At 45.2% G+C, this 22,385-nt stretch overlaps 1 protein-coding gene across 9 annotated transcripts in view; it reads right to left on the bottom strand.

Moving 5' to 3' along the window:
- TJP2 (tight junction protein 2) overlaps positions 1–22,385 on the bottom strand; it is a 119,720-nt gene that overhangs the window by 49,648 nt on the left and 47,687 nt on the right. Inside the window, exon 1 of one of the 9 annotated variants that reach the window (XM_028509467.2) lies at positions 21,365–21,599. The exons of 6 other annotated variants lie outside the window; for them this stretch is intronic. In XM_028509467.2, the coding sequence (XP_028365268.1) occupies positions 21,365–21,424 (60 nt within the window). In that variant the 5' untranslated portion in view covers positions 21,425–21,599. Of the gene's footprint in view, positions 1–21,364; positions 21,600–22,385 lie in introns of those variants that run through there. 2 more of the 9 variants (XM_036021732.1, XM_028509448.2) reach the window with 2 other exon arrangements.

Below are 22,385 nucleotides of genomic sequence, written 5' to 3'. Positions count from 1 at the left end.
AGAACAGGGCCAGAACCCTGAAAAAGACTGGGGCGGGGACCGCAGAGAATGGTCACCAGAGCCACTGCAGTCTGTTCTGACTAGCAGTTGTCCCAAAGGACATTTTGGGGCGGACAGCTGCCACCAGGAGAAGATCTCAAGAATTCAGGGGTTTACTTATCAAAGATTCCTCACTTCCATATTCACACATTCACGAAACATTTACAGACCGCAGTTCACCGGCCCTGTGGAGTGAAAGACAAAGAGCACTAGGGAGACTTAACCTGGCGTGGTGGACACACAGTGCAACACACACGCGATGGATCGCAGACTTGCACACCCAAAACCTGTGACACCCTGTGGGGCTGGGGTAAGGTGGGCGACGGTGTGACGGCAAATACAGACACCGTGAAACTGCTGCACCGATGGAAGGTGTTCGCTGGGGATGGGAGGCCTGGGTGGGGGAGACACGCACCAACCGCAGGAAAGGCGCCCTCTCCCACACGGGGTTCTACGTGAGCTCAGTGCTCAGGGGTGACTGCCTTGGTGGGTGGGTGCACCTCGTAGGAAGAGGTAACAGAACAGTGAAGGCCAGGAGGGGTCACCTGCAAGGTGTGTTCAAGACACTGCAAGCATTCCGTGTGGCTGGACAGTAAACCGCTGACCATTCTCAGACATATCAAAATCACTTAATCTATAGCCTGTTGTCTCAAAACACACCCGCCCTTGGAGCAGGAGACAAGACGGTTTTGAGAACTGCAAAGAAAAGAAGCCACTGACAGTCAGCAAAGCGCCACACCCAGGACTCGACACAGTTCTTCACTGAATGCCCACAACCCTGTAAGTTAGCTGCAACTGGCCCGAATCTGGAACACTGACAGCTCCCAGCACTGGAGAGAGCATGTGGAGCAAAAGGAACTCCCCTTCTTCGCTGGTGGGAACGCAAAATGGTATAGCCACTTTGGAAAATAGTTTGGTGGGTTCTTAATTTAAAATACCCATATAAACACCCACATATATGTATAGGATACATGTTATTCTAGATATACTCTCATGTCCTGAGATCGTAAGGAATTTGCACATGGTAGTTCCTTACCACAGCCAGTAGGTGGCAGGTCACAATCCAAATACATACCTGCTTGAGTCCAATTTTAACAGGCTATCAGGCAAAGAAACATTGGCAGATAATTACATTACATTTAATGTCTCCATGTTCATAGTTCTGGTACACTAAACAGCAAGGTATAATTATCATTTAAACAGACCTTTCTCATTTGTAATTACAAAGAAGCCAGTAATAAGCCAAAAAAGAAAGTGCTAATTTGGCAACACAGACAAGAGATAGTCCTGGCAACTCTATGATTTTAAACCCAAGTCTGTATAACATTAAAACATAGTTTCATTTTAAAGAAACAAACATACATCCAGCACCACCCTATGACAGGCACCAAAATAAAGAAAAATTATACACTATCAAAAGGCAGGTTAGGAAGCAAATTATTAGAGTGCCCAGATAAAGCCTGCCAGGCAGGGTTGGCCCCGTAGGAGACACACCAGGGAAACTGACCCTCCCAGCCCCAAGGCACCTTCAGGCGGCTGGCACTGCTTCCGCCGTCTGTCAGTGTGCCTGGTTCCTGCCCTGAAAGCCGGTAAGCCCACACGCAGCACCCTGAGCCTGGAAGACAGGCCCTTCCCACCAGAACTGGGGAATAAATGCAGGAAGTTAAAGACCGTAACCTTTGGAAACTGTATTGTCAACACCTGGGAGCTTGTTAGGAAAGCACAATTTCTAGTCCCACTTTGGCCCTGGCGGTAAGAATATGCATTTTACAAGAGCCCCCACGTGATTATTGTGCACATTAGGGCTGCAGAAGCGCTGGCCTAGCAGTGCTCTGCAACGGAACTTTGTGCCATGGCGACGATTTTCTGAAGCGGTGCTGTGGGACATGGTAGCCGCTAGCCACAAGTGGCTACTGAGCCCCGGAAATGTGCCTACTGCAATTAAGAAATTGAAGGCTTGGTTTAACTTAAATTAAACTGCAAACAGCCACATTCAGCATATAACTTATTAACCATACCCCCAGCAATTTTTTAAAGTTTCCACTCTTTGCTACTGTAACACTGAGGCAAGCACTGTCCTGTGCGTGGCACCCACCCTCAGACTCCGTAGTGTTTGTGGATTAAACAAATGCACTGGCCCATTACTTTTAAAAGAAGTTCTAGCAATGTACAGCATTGCATCAAGAGAAGTCAAATGCCATGTTTTTCAAATACCACTTTGAAAAGAAAAAACACTACTTATTTACAGGAACAGTATTTGTTTCCATACTTCAGGGATTACTTTGGCAATCTTCTAAAAAGTTTTCTGTCAAGGAAAACAATTGTGAGGGAAAAAAGATTGTGAACTCTTTGTGTAAAAGCACGTGGGTAAAACCTAGCAAATGACACTTTGAAAACATTAATGTAACCAGCTCTCAGTAAGAGAAGCACAAACTGCATATTAAACCATTAATCTCGGTAAGATTAAAGGGTTTACAATTTATAGCTCCAACTGCATAAGTACTTGTTACATGTGTAGAGTATCACAAACGTGGTAACTGAATGTGTTCTTGCCTGGTACATTTAGCACGAGTACCCGCTGCGCCTCATGGAGACGGAGAGAGAAAACAGAACTCTCGGTGGCACCAGAACACACTCGCATTGCGGGGAGGGCAGGTCAGAGACAGGAAGGGCAAAGGTCCCAGAATTTCCTGCATCTACCTCCCACCCCGATGCCAAGCCAAGCTGTGAAAAAGTAGGAAAATGCAAAAAATCAACAAGTCTTACCAATGACTTTGCTTAGTAATAAAATAGACTAGATGGAATTTAAGCATGTTACGTGAAAATAGTTAGGCTTTTCCTAAATTTTTTTCTCATGACCAAATTTAAAGGAAAAAACAGTTCAGATGTTTGAAACAGCCTTATTTCCAAACTTAGGGGAAAAAACTCATTCTTCGATCTAATATCTTCTTTACCATTTTATATAAACTTTCCACACACACAAAAAAACCAAACAAACCCGTGTAGGACACCCCCAACCCCACTCTGCACTGTTTCCCTTTTTCTGTAACATGGGGAATCTCAGACACGGGGGAAACTTCTTTTTTAAATTCTAAATTGAACAATGTTGAACTCCTCTCAAAAAAAAACCCATTTCTGCCTAGTGGCATAAAGTGTGGACAGAACTGTATGCAATCTTAAAGTATAAAAAGGTATCCAGCATTTCCTTTTTGTGGGATTTCTAATTATCGGGAAATGAGCAAAGGCCACTGCACAGTAAACAGACATAATCCACTAGGTGGAGCAATAATGCAGAAATAAAAAGGGAGAGACTTTTGTTTCCCTTGGAATTTAAAATTTCAACTGTAATTTACAGGAAATTAGAAACAGACTTTAATGATCGCAATAAAATCCCACCATTATAACTTTTATAAGAGGCAAGGTAAATCCGCAAATAGCTGGGGAGGAGGAGGATGACCAAAAAGGAAACAGTATTCTTTTAGTTATCGTTCATTACCATTAAATGAAAATAAAAAAGCGTGTTACAATCAGTCAACACCCTCCCCTGTTTCTGACCCTGCTCTGGGCACTGTGGGATACCCAAAGGGGCGTAAACCATCTGGCAAGTGGAAGACAGCACTTTCGAATTGCTGATCCCTGGGCCTAATTACAGGTATGAAAGAACATTATTGTCCAGGAAAAAGAGTTACAGGAGTCAAAGTTTTGTGTAGAAAGTGGAATCCATTCATCGGCCCATTCAGTAAATCCTTCTTAGGCACCTCATTCGTGCCAGGCTTTGTACTGAGCACTGGAGAGTGAATGGTGAGGAAAAAACTCGGTCCTGCCTCCGTGAGGCTCACATGCTAACGAGGGTCAGCTGTAAATCAAGGAACCAGCCAACAACTGCAGGGAAAAAAACTGTGAAGGGGAAACACAGAACAGTCTAGGACAGGAGGAACAGATTGGGGAAGGCTTTCCTTCTGCATGACTCGGGAAGGAAGGTGTGCGGCCCACGGAGCTGGGTGCAGAGCGGGACGCAGATCGAGGAGCCTGGGTCTCAGGAAGGATCTTGGGCTCGTCTATGAGTGAAATAAGTAAAATGTCTGAGGTAGAACGAGTGGATTTATATTTTTACCTAACTGCGTCCAAATTCCTCATTTTACTCAGAAGCAGGAAAGAAGTGCAAACCTAGCTGGACAGCCCCAGCAGGACACGGGAGCGGGGGAAAAAGGAGGAGAGGAGACCTGGCGCTGGGTTCCTTCCGTCCCAGGGATGGGTTTCGCAGGGCGGTGGAGGCGGGCGGCCCATCCAAGGGTGTAAGCACCAGTCCAGCGCTCCTTTTCCTGAGAAACGGATACACACACCAGAAAACATCCCAGGACGAAGGGAACAAGTGGCACCGTCAAGTGTCCATCCGAAGAAGAGCCATTGCAACAGCGGAAACCTGCTCTCGGAAAGAAAATCCAGGTACGGACTTCTACTGCATTGTCCAAGAAGACTCAGGCCAGGATTTTGCTTCCCTTTCTGTGTTGGGGCCGAGGAGGGAGTGGGGGACGGTGGTAACACAACACACACTAAGGCCCCTCCAACTGTTCTAGTGGTCAGTGGTTCAAGTCCCAGGCTTGTCACTAACCAGCACATGACCCCCAAGTTCTCTTAGCATCATAAGTGATACACAACATTCATCTCACAGAATGGAGCAAGAATTGTACGTGAAAATTCTTATAAACAGTAAAGGTACCACACAAATGAGATATATTTCCTATATTAGATGAACCCCATCTCTAAAAAACAACGTGCCCCTGGCTGGTGTGAGTCAGTTGGTTGGAGCATCATCCGATACACCAAAAAGTTAGGTGTATTCCCTGTCAGGGCACATATGTAGGTTATGGGTTCAGTCCCTGGTCACCACGGGTATGGGAAGTGACTTATCAATGTTCCTTTCTTCCTTTCTTTCTCTCCTTCTCTCTCTCTCTCCCCCCCCAACCCTCTCTTCCTCTCTCACTAAAATCGATAAACATAATTTCAAAAATTTTTATATAAAGAAACAAAAAATAAAGAGGACAATGTGATATAAGTTTAATAAAAGATCTTAAAAATAGATTGATTGCGTGCAGTCACTCCACATTTAATTATCCAGAGCACCAGGCTCTGGAAACAAAGGCCTATTGACAGAGAACACAGTCCCCATCCTCCAGGATGCTTGTTTTTAGGATGCAGAGAGGCCTGGAAAAGTAGAGAGAACAATGGCAATGAATGCTTATTGAGCTAAAGTGCAGTCACTGATCTGATAGTGTCTACTAACCCCAAGCCTTTCCAAATCCTGAGCTGGAGGAATATCATTAATTCCTCTTCTGAGCTACATCCCTTCGGGGCTTTGAACCCATGATGGCCGTTTATTATAACTTTGAAGTTTTCTCTGACAGGAAAGACTGAATGGTTTGGAATTGAAACAGTCAACAGCACAGAAACACAACAAACGCATCTGTCCCGAAGGTGGAATCCAGAGAAATAAGAACATCCAAAGCCTAGACAGAAATGTTTTATGGTTGGGAGGCATTTCAGTTACAAAGCCTTTCTCAATCCTAAAAACAGAATGCACTTTGAAGTATACTTTGTCCATATTTTCTTGGACTGATGATGTAACTGCTTACCTGGGAAAAGTCCACCCTAAGGGCTTCCCAATGGCCTCGTTATCAGTCACCTGCCTCAGCGGAAACAGGCGCAAACCAGCCCTCCTCCGGCGCTCACGCCCCACCTGTACCCTCTTTTGCTCTCCTGGCGCAACTACTCCAGGATGGCACAACTACTCCAGGATGGCAAAAGAGCAGCAAGAAACTCCGGGAGTTCTAAACCAAGGGCCAGCAGTTTCTTAAAGGGCCACATAGTTTATGTATTTTAGCATTATATAAACACTTACATACCCACTTAGAGTGTAACCATTTTAAAATGTAAGAATAATTTCTAGGTAGTGGGCAGAAAAACAAACAGAAAACAAATCAAAGAGGTAGCTTGTCTACAGTTTGCCGATCCCTGGTTGAAGCTTACGCCAGATTCACTGACAGATGACTCATGTGCCGGTGTCTGTTCACCCAGACATGGTCTCTGCCCGAAAGGGGCACACACGGTTTTTTATTTCTGCTTTCCTTTCTCGGTTTTCACTTTTTTCTTCAACCAGCCTTGGGACTGTCCTTACCACCCAGCCACTATCTGGGGATAACCCTGTTTTGTTCATCTGTTTCTTTCCTTTTCCTTTTTAAATGAATTATGGGTAAGTTCTTAGTGGGCCCACGATCCAAAAGTTAGGTCAATTCCAAGTGAACTCCACTTGGTTTTGGTAGCAATGGAACGTCCCTGGTTATATTTGACCTGATCTAAACCCTGAACTTGTTCACCATTTCCAATCACATTCCGAGGGGGAAGCTGGCCCGAGATCAAAATCTTGCTTCAGGCTTTCCTCCAAGTAGACGGCTAACTACTCGTGTGAGTCTCACCCACACACGTGTCGGGCGAGCCTCTGTGGGGAGAGAGGTGACGGACACAGAAAACCTGGCTCCTTGTCTCAGGCTGGAAGCCGCCGGCGTGCCCGCACCGAAGGCCCGCCAGGACACGGCAGCCGCGGCCCAAGGCACGCCCTGCTGCAGAAGACAATTTCTACAGAGAGCTGTAAACACTGGAAGGTTCCGATACCCACCATGAAGCCTGAATTAGAATCTGACCAAAATTATATATCCCGCATTTGTCACGCCGAGGACAGAACCAAGATCACCATTTCCAACAGTGTCAGCCTGAACGGACTGTCCATGAAAGCGTATCTAACGCATCAATGCTGCACCGGGGGGGGGGGGGGGGGGGGGGGAGGGGTAGAAAGCCACGTGGTGAGTGAGGAAGAGACAAAAGCACCCTTAGTGGGATTCCGGGGAGGAACAGGAAAGAAATGATGTTTGGAGATTGCCTAGCTCTTCCCACCCCTTGGGCAGGGAGGGGGCTCTGGTATTCCAAGTCTTCCTCCCCCACCCATCCAAAGGCAAACACCTGGCATTCATTCCACCGTGGTTTGCTCCATCACCAAAATGCTCTGGCTCCAAAATTCCTTCTCTGTTTTTATCCAGAATCAAAATTCTCGCTCTGCCAATACATGTGGTCTCAGACACAGATTGGAAAAACCTGCCTGTTCGACGTCACACTAACGTGTGAGTATTTGGTAACCAAAACCTCTTGGAGCTATTCGATGTTTTAAAAGATGTACTTTGACCCTCAGGACACGTGTGAAGGAATTCTGACCTTTATCAGGGCAAGTTCCCAAATGCAGCCTATCTAAGATGCTCTTTCTAATTCCACAACCCGTGTAGCTTTGCATACATGTTTTTCTTGACAATTAACTTTTTGCAGGAGGCTTGATAGAATAAGTCATTTCTAACTAGAGACTGTGGACGTGAAGAAAGTCGGCTTTCACCTGACACATTCTCAATATTTCTATAATAAAATTGTGATTTTAGCTAGCTGTCTACGTAATCTACTTCCCCATCAGGCTGTGCCCTGCTCATCTCAGAGCCTGTGGGGCCTCCTACAGCAGTGGACACACAGAGGTCACTGAAGAAGGCAAACGTCTCTTAACAACATTGATGCCGTGCTGTCACTCATGGTTTCAGATGGGGAGTGGGGGGGGCCTTAATGATGATCACTCTTAATGGTGATATGTTTAAACATCATCCTAGCATTATGCCAAGTGAAATAAGCCACGCACTAAAAGACAAATACCATATGATCTCACCTGTAAGTGGAACCTAATCGACAAAACAAACAAGCAAGCAAAACAGAACCAGAGACATGGAAATAAAGAACAAACTGACAGTGACCAGAAGGGAGGGGGAAGAGGGATCATGGAGGAAAGTAGGCGAAGGGGCATCAAAGAATAAGTATAAAGGACACACGGACAAAGCCAAAGGGGATAGGATCAAGGGTGGGAGGCGGGGGTGGGGGGTGAGGGGTGGAGACAACTGTACTTGAACAATTAAAAAATGTGAAAAAATGAATAAATAAACGAACAAATTAAATTCCTAACGATCAACAGAGGGCCTGTGGCTTCTCCCCCCATTTCTTTGCCCATCTGATTCTGACAAGCAGAGGCTGGAGCAGCTGAAAGCACCTGCAGGTTTCAAATGAGTCAAAAGGACCTTGGTTCCAATTCCCTCCCTGTTGCACAAGCGGTGTGACCCCAGGCAAGTTGCTTAACAACGCTGAGCCTCAGTTTCTTCCCCTATAAAATCGGATTTTAACACTGACCCCCAACTGATTGGGAGTATTCAGTGAGGTCTGTTCCAAGGATCTAATGCTCCATCGGCCTCGAGGCTTCCTTCCCTGGCTTCACTGTAAGGTGACATCTCAGGGCGCAGGGCCACGCCAGCTGCACCTGACTGTGTCCTGGGCTCCCTCATGAGTAGGCATTTTACACAAACACAAGGAGCCTGCTGAAAACTCTTGGCAATGCAGCCAGAGGGAGCCTACCCAACACACCCATAATTTTACAGAAAACCAGAACACAGTGCAGAGCTGTTTCTCGAGCTCCATAAATTCATATTTTAGATTTGTCAGTCCAATAAGGCAAAGTTTTTCAGGTTCCAACAGTCTCCAAGCTGCCTACAAAGTGCTCTTTGGGGAGGCAAGGAACCTAGGAAGAAAGGGGAGAAAATACACACTCATGCTGACCACACTTCGGTCCTTTGGGGGCCACCTTCTCTTTTCTTTTCGCCTTTCTTTGTTTGCCTGGCCTAACAATGCAAAGAACCAGACCTGCCTGCCTTCAAGAACTCACAATCAAGTCCTGGCAGGGTTGCTCAGTTGACTGGAGAGTTGAACCCATACACCAAGGTTGCAGGTTCAGTCCCCAGTCAGGGCACATGCAAAAAACAACCAATGAATGCATAAATGAATGGAACAACAAATCAATGTTCCTTTCTCTCTCTCTCTCTCTCAAATCAAGTTTTTTTTTTTAAAGAAAAAAAGTGGGGAAAAACCCTCACCATCAAGCCCCCAACATTAAACTGTGCCCTTCCCCACATGAGGTAGAATCCAGGCCTCACTGAAAACACACTGCTATTGTGAAAGGATAGACACACACACTGAAGTTTATGTCTAACTGAGGACAGTTTTTGTAGTTCATTGTTTCCAAGCATTAGTTTTAATGAAATTCATCCCAATCAAAAAGCTTATGTTGCGCCTTGGCTGGTGTGGCTCAATGGACTGAATGCTAGCCTGTGAAGCAAGAGGTTGCTGGTTCGATTCCCAGTCAGCACACATGCCCGGGTTGCAGGCCAGGTCCCCAGTAGGGGGCGTGCCAGAAGCAAATCCATACATTACTGTTTCTCTTCCTCTCTTTCTCCCTCTCTTCCTCTCCGAAAATAAATAAATAAAATCTTAAAAAAAAAAAAAAAAAAAGCTTGTTGCTTCTCAAGGAGAGAATGGACAATTCATGTAGCAGGCAACAAAAATAGAGCCAATATACCTGAGTTGGACCAAATGAAAGAGACTGAAAGACAAGACAGCACCCGTTTTTATGACACTTCACTGCATAAATCATTAGCCCAAATATAAAGCCAAAAGAAGTCTGGTGACTGTCTGGAATGGTATGTCACTGCCATTTGTTCAGGACAGTTCATTGCTGGGATAGAATCCAATCAGGCCAACATTTATATTTAATCATCCAATCACACTCAAAGACAACTCAGAACAACAATGCAATTGTTACTTGGATCCTACTGCTAAGCACAAGGAGCTCTTTTCCCCACAGCGACCGTGTGCCTTTGCTCCCCTTCTATTAATAGGCCAGAGATAGTGTTCGAGGCACTGACTGCAAATACTCTGTGGTAATAAATAGCAAAAGCATTGCCAGTTTGTCTTCTGGACAAAGTACACCACAAACACGATACTTAGAAATTTAGCAATGCCAGAACTCATTTTTATTTTTAACCCAATTCTCGTTACCCACCACGTTTCATAGGGGAAAGGCCCACAGAGAATTTTATCTTTAGAAAGTGGGTGACTAACCAATTTCTGAATGTGAGGAGGTTTCTGGGACCGAGGAGGGTGATGGCGCAATTTCTCAGCCTTTCCCAGTTCCTCAACTTTTGTGGAACATCAGTTCATGCCAGAACTTGACATACGCTGTTTAAAAAAATGTTAAAGGATATTATTAAACAGAGACACAGGCTGTACTTCACCAAAATACACACGGCAGCACCACGGGTCCCTTCTTCAAGCTGTCACACTATGAGCTCGAATACCGATAGGCCGATCAGACACACATATTTAAAACCAACTGTTTTTGTCGAAGGAGTGAATTAGGTCAATGCCCTTAAGAAGCTCCCCTTCAGCTCCATTTTCCACTGTTCACACAGTGAAGCCCTTTGTCCATTGTGTTAGCCACTGTAAACTGTTTGGACATCCATTGTGAGCCCTGGCTGACTGGGTAAGTCTGGCTAAAAAGAGATAAAACAGGGTTCTGTCAATATATCTCTAGCACATTTAAATTGAAGAAAGCTTTGCAAAGCTTTCTCTCACTCGCTCTGATAAGCCAGGGGCTGAAATGAAGTGACTGATCACGCTTATCTTGGAGCTTAGAATATTTGCTTTCCTTATTGCTTTAAGTTTCTCCACAAGGCACCTTCAGAAATAATGCTCCAGATAGAAGCCTAAAATAAAACATTAACCAGTAGATCACTCAGCCAGTCTGTTTCTAGCTCACCACTTCCCCAAAGCCGTAACAGTAAGGTCTCTAAAATGTAAAATCAGCCGGAGTTACAGGGAAAATTAGTTGAATGAAAGAAGATTCACTGATATTCTCAAGTAAGAAGAACTCAGTTCTTCCTGCATGTGCATGCCATCATTACAGGGGAAATTTTGCCAAAATTCATTCAAGATTTTTAAATGTGTCAAGGGCAATATATTACAGCTCACGTTTCATAATATAAGTTAGAAATAGGACACATACCATTGCCGAACGTTTCGGTAGACTAGAGTATGCTGAAGCACAAAATCGGATACAAATCTAATCTCTCCATCCTCCATTTCATTTGTCAAAACATGAAGACACAGGGAGGAAAAGGGAATATCTTCTTTAGCTCATCTATAAACCACATTTATGTATCACCTTTTACTTACTTTATCAAGAACACATCAGAATGACTTCAGAAAGACAACACTTGCTAAGTTTCGTGAAGTTATACATCAAATCAGCAGGTCTTAGAATTAAGTCACCTTTCAGTTTCTGCATTAATTTGTAGGCTTGCAAGTTATAATTTGCCCAGCATATTAAAAGAGAAAAATGTCTAGAATCACAGAGCAGTAGATGAAGAAACTCAGAAACAGTGCCTTGTGTCAATGCAAGATACAACCACACATGGTAAAAATTCCATGAGTTTATTTGAGCCAAACTGGCAATTGCTGGGAAGCAAAATCTCAACAGACTGAGAAAATGCTCTGGGAAGGAGCAGTTTTACCACTTATTTTACACATTGGAGTCAAAGGGGAAGACCTGAGGTGGCTACATGAAATCCACTGTTGACAGATTAGGGAGAGGGAAGAAAGTAAAGCAAGGAAATCTCTGGGGCTGGATAAAAAGTAAAATGAATAGACACATACTTCTTTTACAGTTGTGGGTACAGGACAGTTAACAGTCAACAATTAACACAGTAACAATGAGGGGGTTTGTGGTCTCTGCTTTTGTTGTGCTTTAAGAGATCTGGACAAACAAGAAATCACTCTGATACTCCAAAGGCATGTTATCAGGTATGTGACTGTAGATGCAAAAAGACAACAGGCTCAGTTAAGGTAAAGACTGACCTTTGTTAGGGGAAATACCTGCCTAGGACATGACTACCCGCCACTTCCATCCTGTGTGGTTACCTGTATCTTGCTGCATACAATGCTCACATTTTTGCCCAAATTTTGAGGGAAAATAAGGGCATGCATTATACATGGGTAGTACTAATTCTGTATCTATATAAATGTTTTTAATTCTTTTACTTATGTTTATGCATTAAAAGTGTAATTCTAAAAAGCAGTAACAGTATCCATGTGCAAATTAATACCCTGGAATATGATAATTGGCTGTTTCTAAATATAAAAAAAATTTGAATTAAAAAATTAAAATGAAAGGTTTCTCCACCCCCCCCAAAGTTTGGGCCAGAAACGTGGGCGCGCATTATACATGGCAAAAACAGTACCTTTGTCATCTGAGTGTGTAAGGCCGCCATGAGGGCCTATCCTGAGCTGGTCAGGTTTAGCGTATGGCCCTTTTTACACCCGCACTTCTGTAACAGGTAGGTCTTACGGCGGCATCCATACTCCAACAGGTAACCACAGAGTCGGAGGACCGATTCTGAACATGCCCTACAGAAAGCAGCCTTAGGCTGCAGAGGCATCGTGGCCATCTCGAGGTCTCGGTCATAATCACCATACGATAAAGTATAACCGCTGCCACTGAGGTCGCCATTGCAACCCCAGGAGGTGACTACAAGCTTTGCGGGTGCCTCCAAGCTCGCTACCCTATCAGTCACCTTGGGCTACCCAGGCTGCGAAGGTACAAGCAGCTTCTTTGAAGGGCCTGGCTCTGGGTGGTGGCAGCTCTCTAACTTTCTTTGGGGCAAATCTGAAAGCTAGTGGTGGGTGGGGTCTGTGTTTTGCATTCCTCCAGCCTTCCTATTGTTACGTAGCCACCTAATTCTCCCTATTAAATCGCCTACTCCTTGAAATAGCTAGAAAGTCATCAGTTTTCTTCACGGAACCTTGACTGATAGGGGATGGAATGCCCATTTTACAGCCAACCATGAGAAAAGTAAACTGCCTAAGGCAAAGGAAGTACTGGGTAAGACAAAAGAATTCAAACTCAGGTCTTTCTGACTTCAAAGTTACAAACACACGTTCACGCCATGGCCCAGCAATGCTACTCCTAGGAATTTACACAAGAGAAATACATGCAAAGTCTACAAAACAAGGTGTAGGTGATATTCATAGCAGCTTTATTCATAATGGAAAAAGAAACTGACAACCCAAATGTCTAGCAACAAAAGAATGGCTACACTATGGTAAATTCCTATCAGTGGAATACTACGCAGCAATAGAAAAGAACCAGGGAATCACTTAACAACACAGACAAATTTGACCAAGTTCATCGCGAGCAAAAGAAGCGGACACGAAATCTGGATTTTATTTACATGGATCCTCTGAAGGCCAAGCTAAACCACTTCCTGGTGAAAGAAGTCAGAAGAGAGGGTCCCTTGCAGGTGGGGTGGTAACAGTCAGAAAAGTGGCCAGAGAGAACCTTCCTGAGTGATGGAAAGTTCTCTTTTTTTGATCTGGGCGGTAATCACACAGGCGAGTGCATTCACGCACGAGCTGACCTACCTCTGGAACTAGACAATAGTTGTGGTGTGCAACTTCACAGATGCATTAAACATCACCGAATTGTGGGCTTTCAAGCGGTTGGTTTTATGTGTCGTGTATTTTATCACAATAAAAAAATTACTAAGCTTTCCATTTGAGATTTGTGCACTTTACTGTATGAAAATTATATGTCAAGGAAACGCCATAAAAATAATAATAAAGAGAAAGCTTCAGGATGAGTCAGCAGACTTGGGAGGCCAGATTCTGGATACCACTGTTTCTATGGGAAAAGTTCTCCGAGTTTCCAACAAATTTTTTTCACGTCTGCTCTTCGGTAAATGGAGTCAACCTTAACCTGCCTCTTCTTGACTCTTGAGTCAAGACATCTGCAAATGGCACACTTAAGTAGTATCAGCAGGCTAAATGTTTCTCCCAGACCTTTGATTAAAATTCAAATTTAGGTTCTGCTAGAAAGAGGGCCGCCGATAATCAAAATGCACTCAGAGCCTCTTCACTGCGATGTGTCACCACTTGCCTATTTTTTAGGCTCTAAGAATAACACCAGGAGGAAGAGCACCAATGTTTCCAGTTCCATTTCTGGAAAATTTCAATGGGTGTCTCAGATGCCACAAATCACTCTCCCCTCTCAAAACTCACCCAGACACTAAACAGACCAGCCCGAAGTGGGCGAAGTGCTCAGCCTGAAGTTGGGCAGAAGAACTCAGCTGCGCCTGAAGGGCTGCTGAGACTCGGATGACAGTGCCTGATGTTACAACGGTGCACAGCAGGGTCATCTTCAGTGCATTGGCGAAGAATACGCCAGAAAGGGCTCCCAGCTGGTCAGCAGGCCTGCCCTGCCTTCCCCCCGCATGCTACAGCCATGTCGTCCCTGGGAGAGGAGCCCATGGGAAAAGAAGGGAGTGTCGGAGTCCCCTAGAATGCAGCTTTTACTGGGAAGGGTGGAGGGGAAGAGGAAGGAGAAAATGATTCTAGTGAAGCTATGCAAGATGGCTTTGGCTGCTGGCTTGGGCTGCAGAGGAAGGAAGAGAATCCAGCACGGCCTGTGCTGGTACATTATTTAAGGTGCAACTGAATAATAGATCTTTCCATCACTTCATTGAGCTAAGCAACTATAGCGACTCGGGTTCTCAGTTTGCCTTTGAGACAAATGCCTTCCAGAGAAAATCCACTGGATCTCTTTTTTAAATGAAAAAAATAAAGAAACACAAAAGTTGTATACAGAGTATGGAAGCACTTTATGATAAGAATCAATAGAAATTATTTAGAATGTTCTCTAGGCTTTACAGCCAAACCCTCAGAACCCTCAGAAACTTAAGTGCCACAAGAGACTTCAGAGACCAGCGACTACAACAACTCACTTCCCTACGAAGAAACTGAGAACTCGAACTGTGGGCTTCGGCTGAAGTCACCCAGCTGATTAGAGGGAGAGCTGACATGCCACTACAGAGATGGTCTGTATGTAGTTTTACACTGCTTTTCCTTTACAAACTCTCATCTGCTCACTATAGAAATGTCAGGAGTCTGCTCATCTAACTTCTTGATGCATCTTCAATTCTGACTAGTCTGTGCAGCACGTACTCCCCAGTCAGTCAGTGGGACGTAGCACGCAGTAATGTGCCCTGTCTTCTGGGGTTACCACGATGACTCACGCCAGGGAGGGGTTCCCAGCTGACGGGAAGTGGCTGGAAGGGACCGGCTGTCGCAGACGTGACACGGGCTCCAATAAACACTAGCATGTGCACACCAGCCACTCACAGGCAAGAAGGCAGTGGAGTCAGCCTGAGTGAGGAAGTTAGCTGAGAGAGGAACGGGCTTCTAAAAATGAGCTCACCAGCAAGTTCCTTCCAAAGAACCGTTCTTTTCCAAAACAGATATGGTTAGTTTTGCTAAATTAATTCCCTCATATAAGTTCATTCCGCTTTGCCAGATGTATCTGGCAACAGTCTCCCCAGGACGGGGAATGGGCTGCTGCTTTCTCACAGCACACATTCGCCCTGCTCCCCACTGTCAGGTCCTGCCCCCCCGGGACACACTGCTCTGGAAGGCATAAAAGACACCCCACGACCAAGAACTGGGAAGGCCTCCTTTCAGACTGTGGCAACTAATGGCTCTGTGTGATTGAAAACACACACAGCTACATTTGGAACTTTACTTCCTCCTGGGAAGAGCCAAAGTCCTCGAAGCTACACATCCCAGAAGAGTTCATTAATTGCTACCGATGACTGGAAAGCATTATTTCCCCTGTTCACCTTCAACTCTAGTGACACAATGTAAAGTGCCTGCTGTGTTCTCTCATCTCCACCAGAGCTTCCTTTATTACAGGGGCAAAGCTTTAACTGGCTTTTCATCGTTGTCTCTTCATTAAAGCTTAATAACTGTTACCTACCGACAACAACTATCCCAATAATTCTCTCCCACAATGCATTATGTCTACTCCCTCCAAACACCTCTGACTTGTGACTAATGATATTGTCACTCACAAACAAGATATAACTACAGTATGCATTTAGTCCCGTGCTTATGCAGGGTACCTATCAGATGAGGCAGAGTATAATTAAAATTCCCAAAGATGATGCCATTTTGTCTTGCAAACATAATGTTTATGTTTCAGATGGATGATTAAAGTCCACAATAGAAATAATTACCATATGAATTAATTCTAAAGCCACGTTTACCTATGCATATAGGCAAAGTTTAGTGAACATTTGTATTCAAGGATGTGACATGAAATCTTTGTCCTGATTTATGGTATAATTTACATTTTTTTGGTCTGTCCAGCTTTCTAAAACACAAACATGGATTTTACTCGTGAGAATCTACCAAGAGTGCACTGTCTCCACCAGTATCATTCCTGCAACCCCGAATCTTTGCCCCCCAACACACACACACGCATACAGTGTTGGGGGTGAAAGACACATAAATAGAAACTATAACCCATGAGCATTATAATTAGCTAAATATTAGTCTGATAGCTAACGGTAGCCTGCTATGCTCTGCAACTTATATGCAGTGTGAGTGATGAAGGAAAGTTTCATTATGTTTTGAAGGTTAAAGACCTGATTTAACTTTAACCATCTGGCAGAGGCATTAAACAAATATCTGTACTGATTGAAAATGACTAAAGTACAAGTTACCAATGGAAGGCTTAGGATTTGGTGTCCATGTACAAACACAGTCAGGGACTGGGTGACAAAAACAGAGTATTTTTACCCTAGTTATATTTACATAGGTGAGCTTCACATTACCATTTTTCATTGCTAATTGTCAGGGTTACTCTTGTCCTATCTCAAGACTTCTAATTCCTACAACAACCCTGGGTAAAGCCTACTTTACAGACCACTGTAAGCTGCATTTTGGAGCAAAATACATTTACACGTGAGGCTGTCTGGTCCTCTCCAGTCTGGAGTGCGGACAGAGGGCGAGCGAGATTCCCTTGATAACAGAGTGACGTCCATCAGCAGTGCCCTTTTCATCCTATCCTACAAATGTCATGCCGAGGAACCTTCAGCATTGCACAATGGCTCGTGGGAAGTGGAGAAAGGGATGAGAATCAGGCATTAAACAGCTTCGCGAGGTCAGCAGCACCACTAAGAGAGCTCAGTGGACAAGGGCAAGATGCATGGGAAGGCATCAAGTCCATCAAATTCAACTGCCCTGGCTCTCTGGCCCATTCGTCCTGTGCCTAACTTTCCTGACGGCGAGACCAAGGTTCATCTAGCTCTCCATAACTGAATGTCACCTCGTATTTTAAGCAGTATTTCCCAAGTCTCATACTGGAAGGGCTGCCTTCACAATTTTTGACTTATTCTCAAACCACTCATCCTGATAATTGACTGTTTTTTAAAAATTCGACTGTTTTACTTAATACTTAGTTTTGCCTCATCCTAAGTAATCTATCCATGCAATAAATGAGTTAGGTGGCTAGCTTTATTCTTAAAGTACAATATTCATGCACAGTAATTGAAAAATAGGATCTGTCCTTCTCTGCAGCACCTGTAAGTCTGTCTGGAAAACACTATTTGAGGGCCAGCAAGAGGCAGGGAAAACGCTTAATCAAATTCTTAGGTATAGCCCTGACTGGTGTGGCTCAATGGGATGGGTGCAATCCTGCAAAGTGAAAGGTCACCAGTTTGACTCCCAGTCACAGCACATGCCTGGGTTGCAAGCCAGGTCCCTGATTGACGGCATGCAGGAGGCAACCAATAGGCTGGATGTTTCTCTCGTACATCAGTGTTTCTCTCCTTCTCTGTCTTTCTCTTCTCCTCTAAAAATAAATAAAATCTTTTTAAAAATTCTTGGGTATTTTTTCAATATAACAGTACTTAGTCTCTCTTCTGAGTTCACAGGTTATCGAGGCTGATAAAGCTTTGGATGCAATGGCTGGTTGGATGATGGAGGTACTGGTTATTTCTAAGCCAAAAGAAAACCAGCACCTTCACTTCACAGGTCTGCTGGGGCCCTAGCAGTCAGTCACCAAGTTCTATTCTGAGAAGAGCATTTCCTAATTCAGTTAAGAAAATGGAAGCAGGCACCTCGCAACCCAGACCTCTGCCTCTCCTGTAATAATGTAGGCAGTGTACAGGCCTCATCACCGCTTTCCTAGGCAACCTTTAAAACTGGAACTAGGTCTGGTTGGTGTGGCTCAGTTGGAGTGCTATCCCACAACCAAAGGGTTGCGGGTTCGATTCCAGGTTGGGGCGCATGCCCGGGTTGCGGGTTCAATCCCTGGTTGGGGCACCTGCCTGTACAGGAGGCAGCCAATTGATGTTTCTCTCTGGCATGGATGTTTCTCTCCCTTTTTCTCTCTCTAAAAGCAATGAAAAAAAAAATGTCCTCAGATGAGGAAAATAAAAAAAAAACTGGAACTAGCTATTGTCAGTATTGGATGTTGGGATTGATAACTTTTCAAATGTTATCCAATAACTTTTTCACTGCTGTCACATGGTCTTTAAAAAATGTTAATGAGAATACCACTGCAGATCCTCATAAATGTGGTAGCTATATAGGCATCTACTAACAAGGATCATCATAAAAATTCTCGTGGGGGCGAAGTAGGTGCTAAGTAGCTTTAGGGAAGATTTCTTTTTTAACGTTGGAAAAGTTCACATAATCATTGACATTTTTAACCCACAAATGGGTGTTAAATGGGACCTCTGAATCTTTATTTCTGACCTGTAAGTACCTTTGGATTTAGGATCAAGAGAGATAATCATTCTGCCCCACCTACCCCATTTTCTAGAGAAAATGTCTCTCAATACCAAGGCTGGCCAGCCCAAGGCCTTTCTGACCAGCAGTTTCTGACCCTGATGACTGTTTGGGGTCTAATTAATCAATGAGGCCTTTTATAGGAAGTCAGCTCTCAACCTAGATAAATTAATCTGGGGCCACAACTCTTTACTGGGAATTCTTTTAGGGATTAGGCAAAAAAAATTCTCTGACAGCTCACATTCTTGGTAGAAGTATGTTGAAAGTTTCAGCAGTGATTACTAACCCTTCCTCCCTCTCCACCCCACCCCAGGCATGCCCACACCCCACACCTCACGCCACTCCCAAACCAAATCTGCATGACTTTTTAAACTACCAGTACTCAGAACTGCAGTGGCCCCGCCCTAGTTTCAAGAACATTATCTGCCTCCTACTAAGGAAATCTTCAGGAGTGAAAACCTTTGCAAACTCAAAAGCCACTGGAGGAAGTTTATCATCTCCTTTGCATTCATTCCCAGGCACTTCTGCAGAAGACAAATAGTTGGCCTGTGACCTTCTGTCAATGCACAAAAAAACTAGATCGAAAGTTAAACAAATGTAGGCAGAGTCCTAGCAAATGGAATTCCCCAGGGAGGCATGTAAAAATTCATTGGTCATAAGCACACGAGGGCCTCAAATATAGTAATATTCCCTGTGTGGGGTGGAGCATTTACTAAGGAACTGATAGGTCATTAACACAACAGGGATTTCTATGACTGTCTTTTTATCCCTGAAGTTCCCTCACCAGCATTCACAGCCTTTCGAGAAGAGTATAATTAACTCTCTTTACCTGGGACACCCACCTGGCACCTCCTATGTCCACTTCCAGATCCCACCCTTATCGGCCCAGGACCCAACACTTACATAGTTTTCAGCACTCTTTTTGGTTCATCTTACTAGCTACCATTTCCTTAGCACCCACCTACCACAGGCCAGGCACCCTACATTATGTCATCCAGTCCTCACTCAGCCCTACGAAGTAGGGGGCATTGTTAGCTCCATTTTTTATAGTGGCTTATACTGTAAGGTATCTGTTCAAATGCCAACTTCTCCTCCCAGCAAGAATCCCTAGGGATGTGTACAGGACATGTGTACTGTACACTCCCTCTCTCAGCCACAGGTATTCCAGTAGAGCAGGCTGCAGAGTCTAAAGCACAGTCCTCAGTTTTCAGGTCTAACAAACTCTTCAAGGCAGAAATTGAGTTCCACTCATCTAGTAACCTCTCACAGTGAGGCGCACAGTAGGTGCTTATTTAAGTTATTAGAATGTATTAGCTGCCCAGTCCTGAAAAAAAGTTGCAGGCAGTATCTCAAGGAAGAAAATTCCCCTTCATCAATCTATGGCATCCACTCTGAAAGAACTCAAGGAACGCATCAAAAGCCAATGCTGTTTTAGTAAAGCAACCCCCCCCCCCTCATCTTCCCAAAGAAGGAAAGCTACAGCATCCTGTCCATATTCCTATTTGGTCTTTGCTGTTTGCACGCTTCCCCAGCAGGACTGAGGCAGACGCACCCTCTTATCATTTGTAGTCTCCACACTGAAATGAAGTTGTCCATGAAAATTTACTGAATAATCAAATTTCATTCTCTTAGGTGGGAGAGTAACTGGCACTTTGCTACAAATGCAATTACTGTGATTAATTTCTCACTTAAAACGTCTCCTTCCCAGGTGTGTATGTAGATGTTACCCACCGACTGTCTCTCCTGGGAGTGACCCTGACAAAGGCAGACCTGTTCTCCAAAGTGACTGCCAGGGCACCCAGCCCAGACCACCTACAGCCCTGCAGAAGAGGGCCTCTCTCCCTCTCGGCTAAAATTCCCCGGGGGCAGAGAATGGGAGCCTGTGATCGCAGAGCAGTTTCTTTGGTGGGAAGAGTCTCTGCTGAGAACCACAGGGAAACCACAGCCATTACTCAGGGCAGAGAGCTGCCAGGGAAGCAGTGTTGCCTTTGAACTGAAGCGAAAATAGAGGTGGGAGGCTGTATTCCATTACTAAGCTCTGGAGCATTCACTCTCAAGTTTGTCCACACTTTGAGAATGTTAACACCCTGTAGTCAAAACTCAGATTATTTATAACTTAAAATAAACTACTGTGTAGAAGCTTGACAAATGAAGACATAAAAGAAAATGACAGGTAAGATAATGCCAGAGTAGAAAGCATCCATTACTTTTTTGTGTGGTTTCTTCCAAAACTCCATCTCCATTTCCCACTGAAACCAACTTTTACCTATATTGCAGAGTCAGCAGATTTAGAGGGAAAATAAAGATCCTGGTTTCTAAAGAGCTGTCAGCTTGTCTCAAGCACACATGCCTGTAACTTTGATAAAGTAGAATGTGGTTTGAAACAGAATGAATACACAAAGGAAGACACAAGGCGACACGACAGGCTGAAGAGATGCCTGCCTCCAAGGTAGCAGGGATCCAAGACAGAGTGCAAAACGGTTTCCCCTACTCCTGACTTAATCCGAAACCCAAGCGACTTGAGGGGGATGGGGAGGGGGAGAGAGGAGGGGGAAGTGAGAGAGAATTGAAGACCCAGGAGCCCTGGAAGGCCAGCCTTACCCACCCCATCCTCAGGCACTCCTCCGGTTGAGAGAATCCCAGCTACCTACGGCACATCAGGAACGCCCAAACAAGCGCTCCCAAACTCACTCGTGGTGACCCTTTTCCTAACCAATTAATGCAAGAAGGTACTTACATAGTGCCAACCTGACAGCTCCCGCCGGGGTGGAAACCCGCGATCTCCACGCACTAGCATCTCCAGCGCGGGTCCCGCGTGGGCCCCGCTCCTCCTCCTCCTCCACGCTGCGGGTCAGTCCTCGGACCTGCCGGCCGGTTGCCGGCCTGCGGGGACCCACCCCTTTGTCCCTCCTCCTGCGGGGGCGGCGTAGGTCCGCCCCCAGCCCGAGCTCAGCGCCTCAGTGCCTGCCGCACAGCCCGGGAACTTCTCAAATGGGCCGCTACCACCCCCGCGCGGCCGGGGGGAAGGCTCACCGGCGCCGCGCCTCCTAGGTTCCCGCGGCAGGCGGCGTCACGCTCGACTCCCGGCGCGGGGCTGGAGACCTCGGAGGCCACAAGGAGACCCCGCGGCCCTAGCGTCCTGCTGCCCTGACGGCCGCACCATTACCCACCCCCGGCCGGCCCGATGGTTCGCTCCGCGGCGCGCACTGGGGCCCCAGGTCCAGCTCCAAGCGCGCGCGCCCCGGGAAGCACTGCAAGTTGAGTGCCGCGGTGAGCTGGGGACTGGGTGCTATCCTGGAGGTCTCGTGGACATCCTATACCAACACCTTGTGGAGAGGTTTACGGAGCCTCTTCAGTTCTCTTGTGAAAGAAAGAACTGGGGAAACTCCAAAGTTTTCTGTCCTGACGTGAGGCCTGCCCGGCCAGCCAACACATACACGGCATTCATTTTGCCCTACATTTCTTTGCTCAACAACTGATTACCCGAATTCCAAGGGTATAAGATGTTGGTGTTAAATAATAAAACATGAATTTTGAGGAAATATACATCTGGTTATATCTCTGACACATTTCCAACAACTCCAAGAAATTGAAACTTCCCTCCCTGCATCAGCTTTTAAACGCTACCAGTAGGTCATACATACTTATTGGCAGGATTCATCTAATTCAGCTCAGTACACTTATTCGTATTTAAAAAAACTCTATGTACAAAGAATTCTGCGAGACAAATAAAAGCTTCCTTATTTTAAGGGCATGTA

Source organism: Phyllostomus discolor, chromosome 3, assembly GCF_004126475.2.
Source record: "Phyllostomus discolor isolate MPI-MPIP mPhyDis1 chromosome 3, mPhyDis1.pri.v3, whole genome shotgun sequence".
NCBI classification, from domain to species: Eukaryota; Metazoa; Chordata; class Mammalia; order Chiroptera; family Phyllostomidae; genus Phyllostomus; species Phyllostomus discolor.
This window is presented reverse-complemented; position numbering and strand designations above follow the sequence as displayed.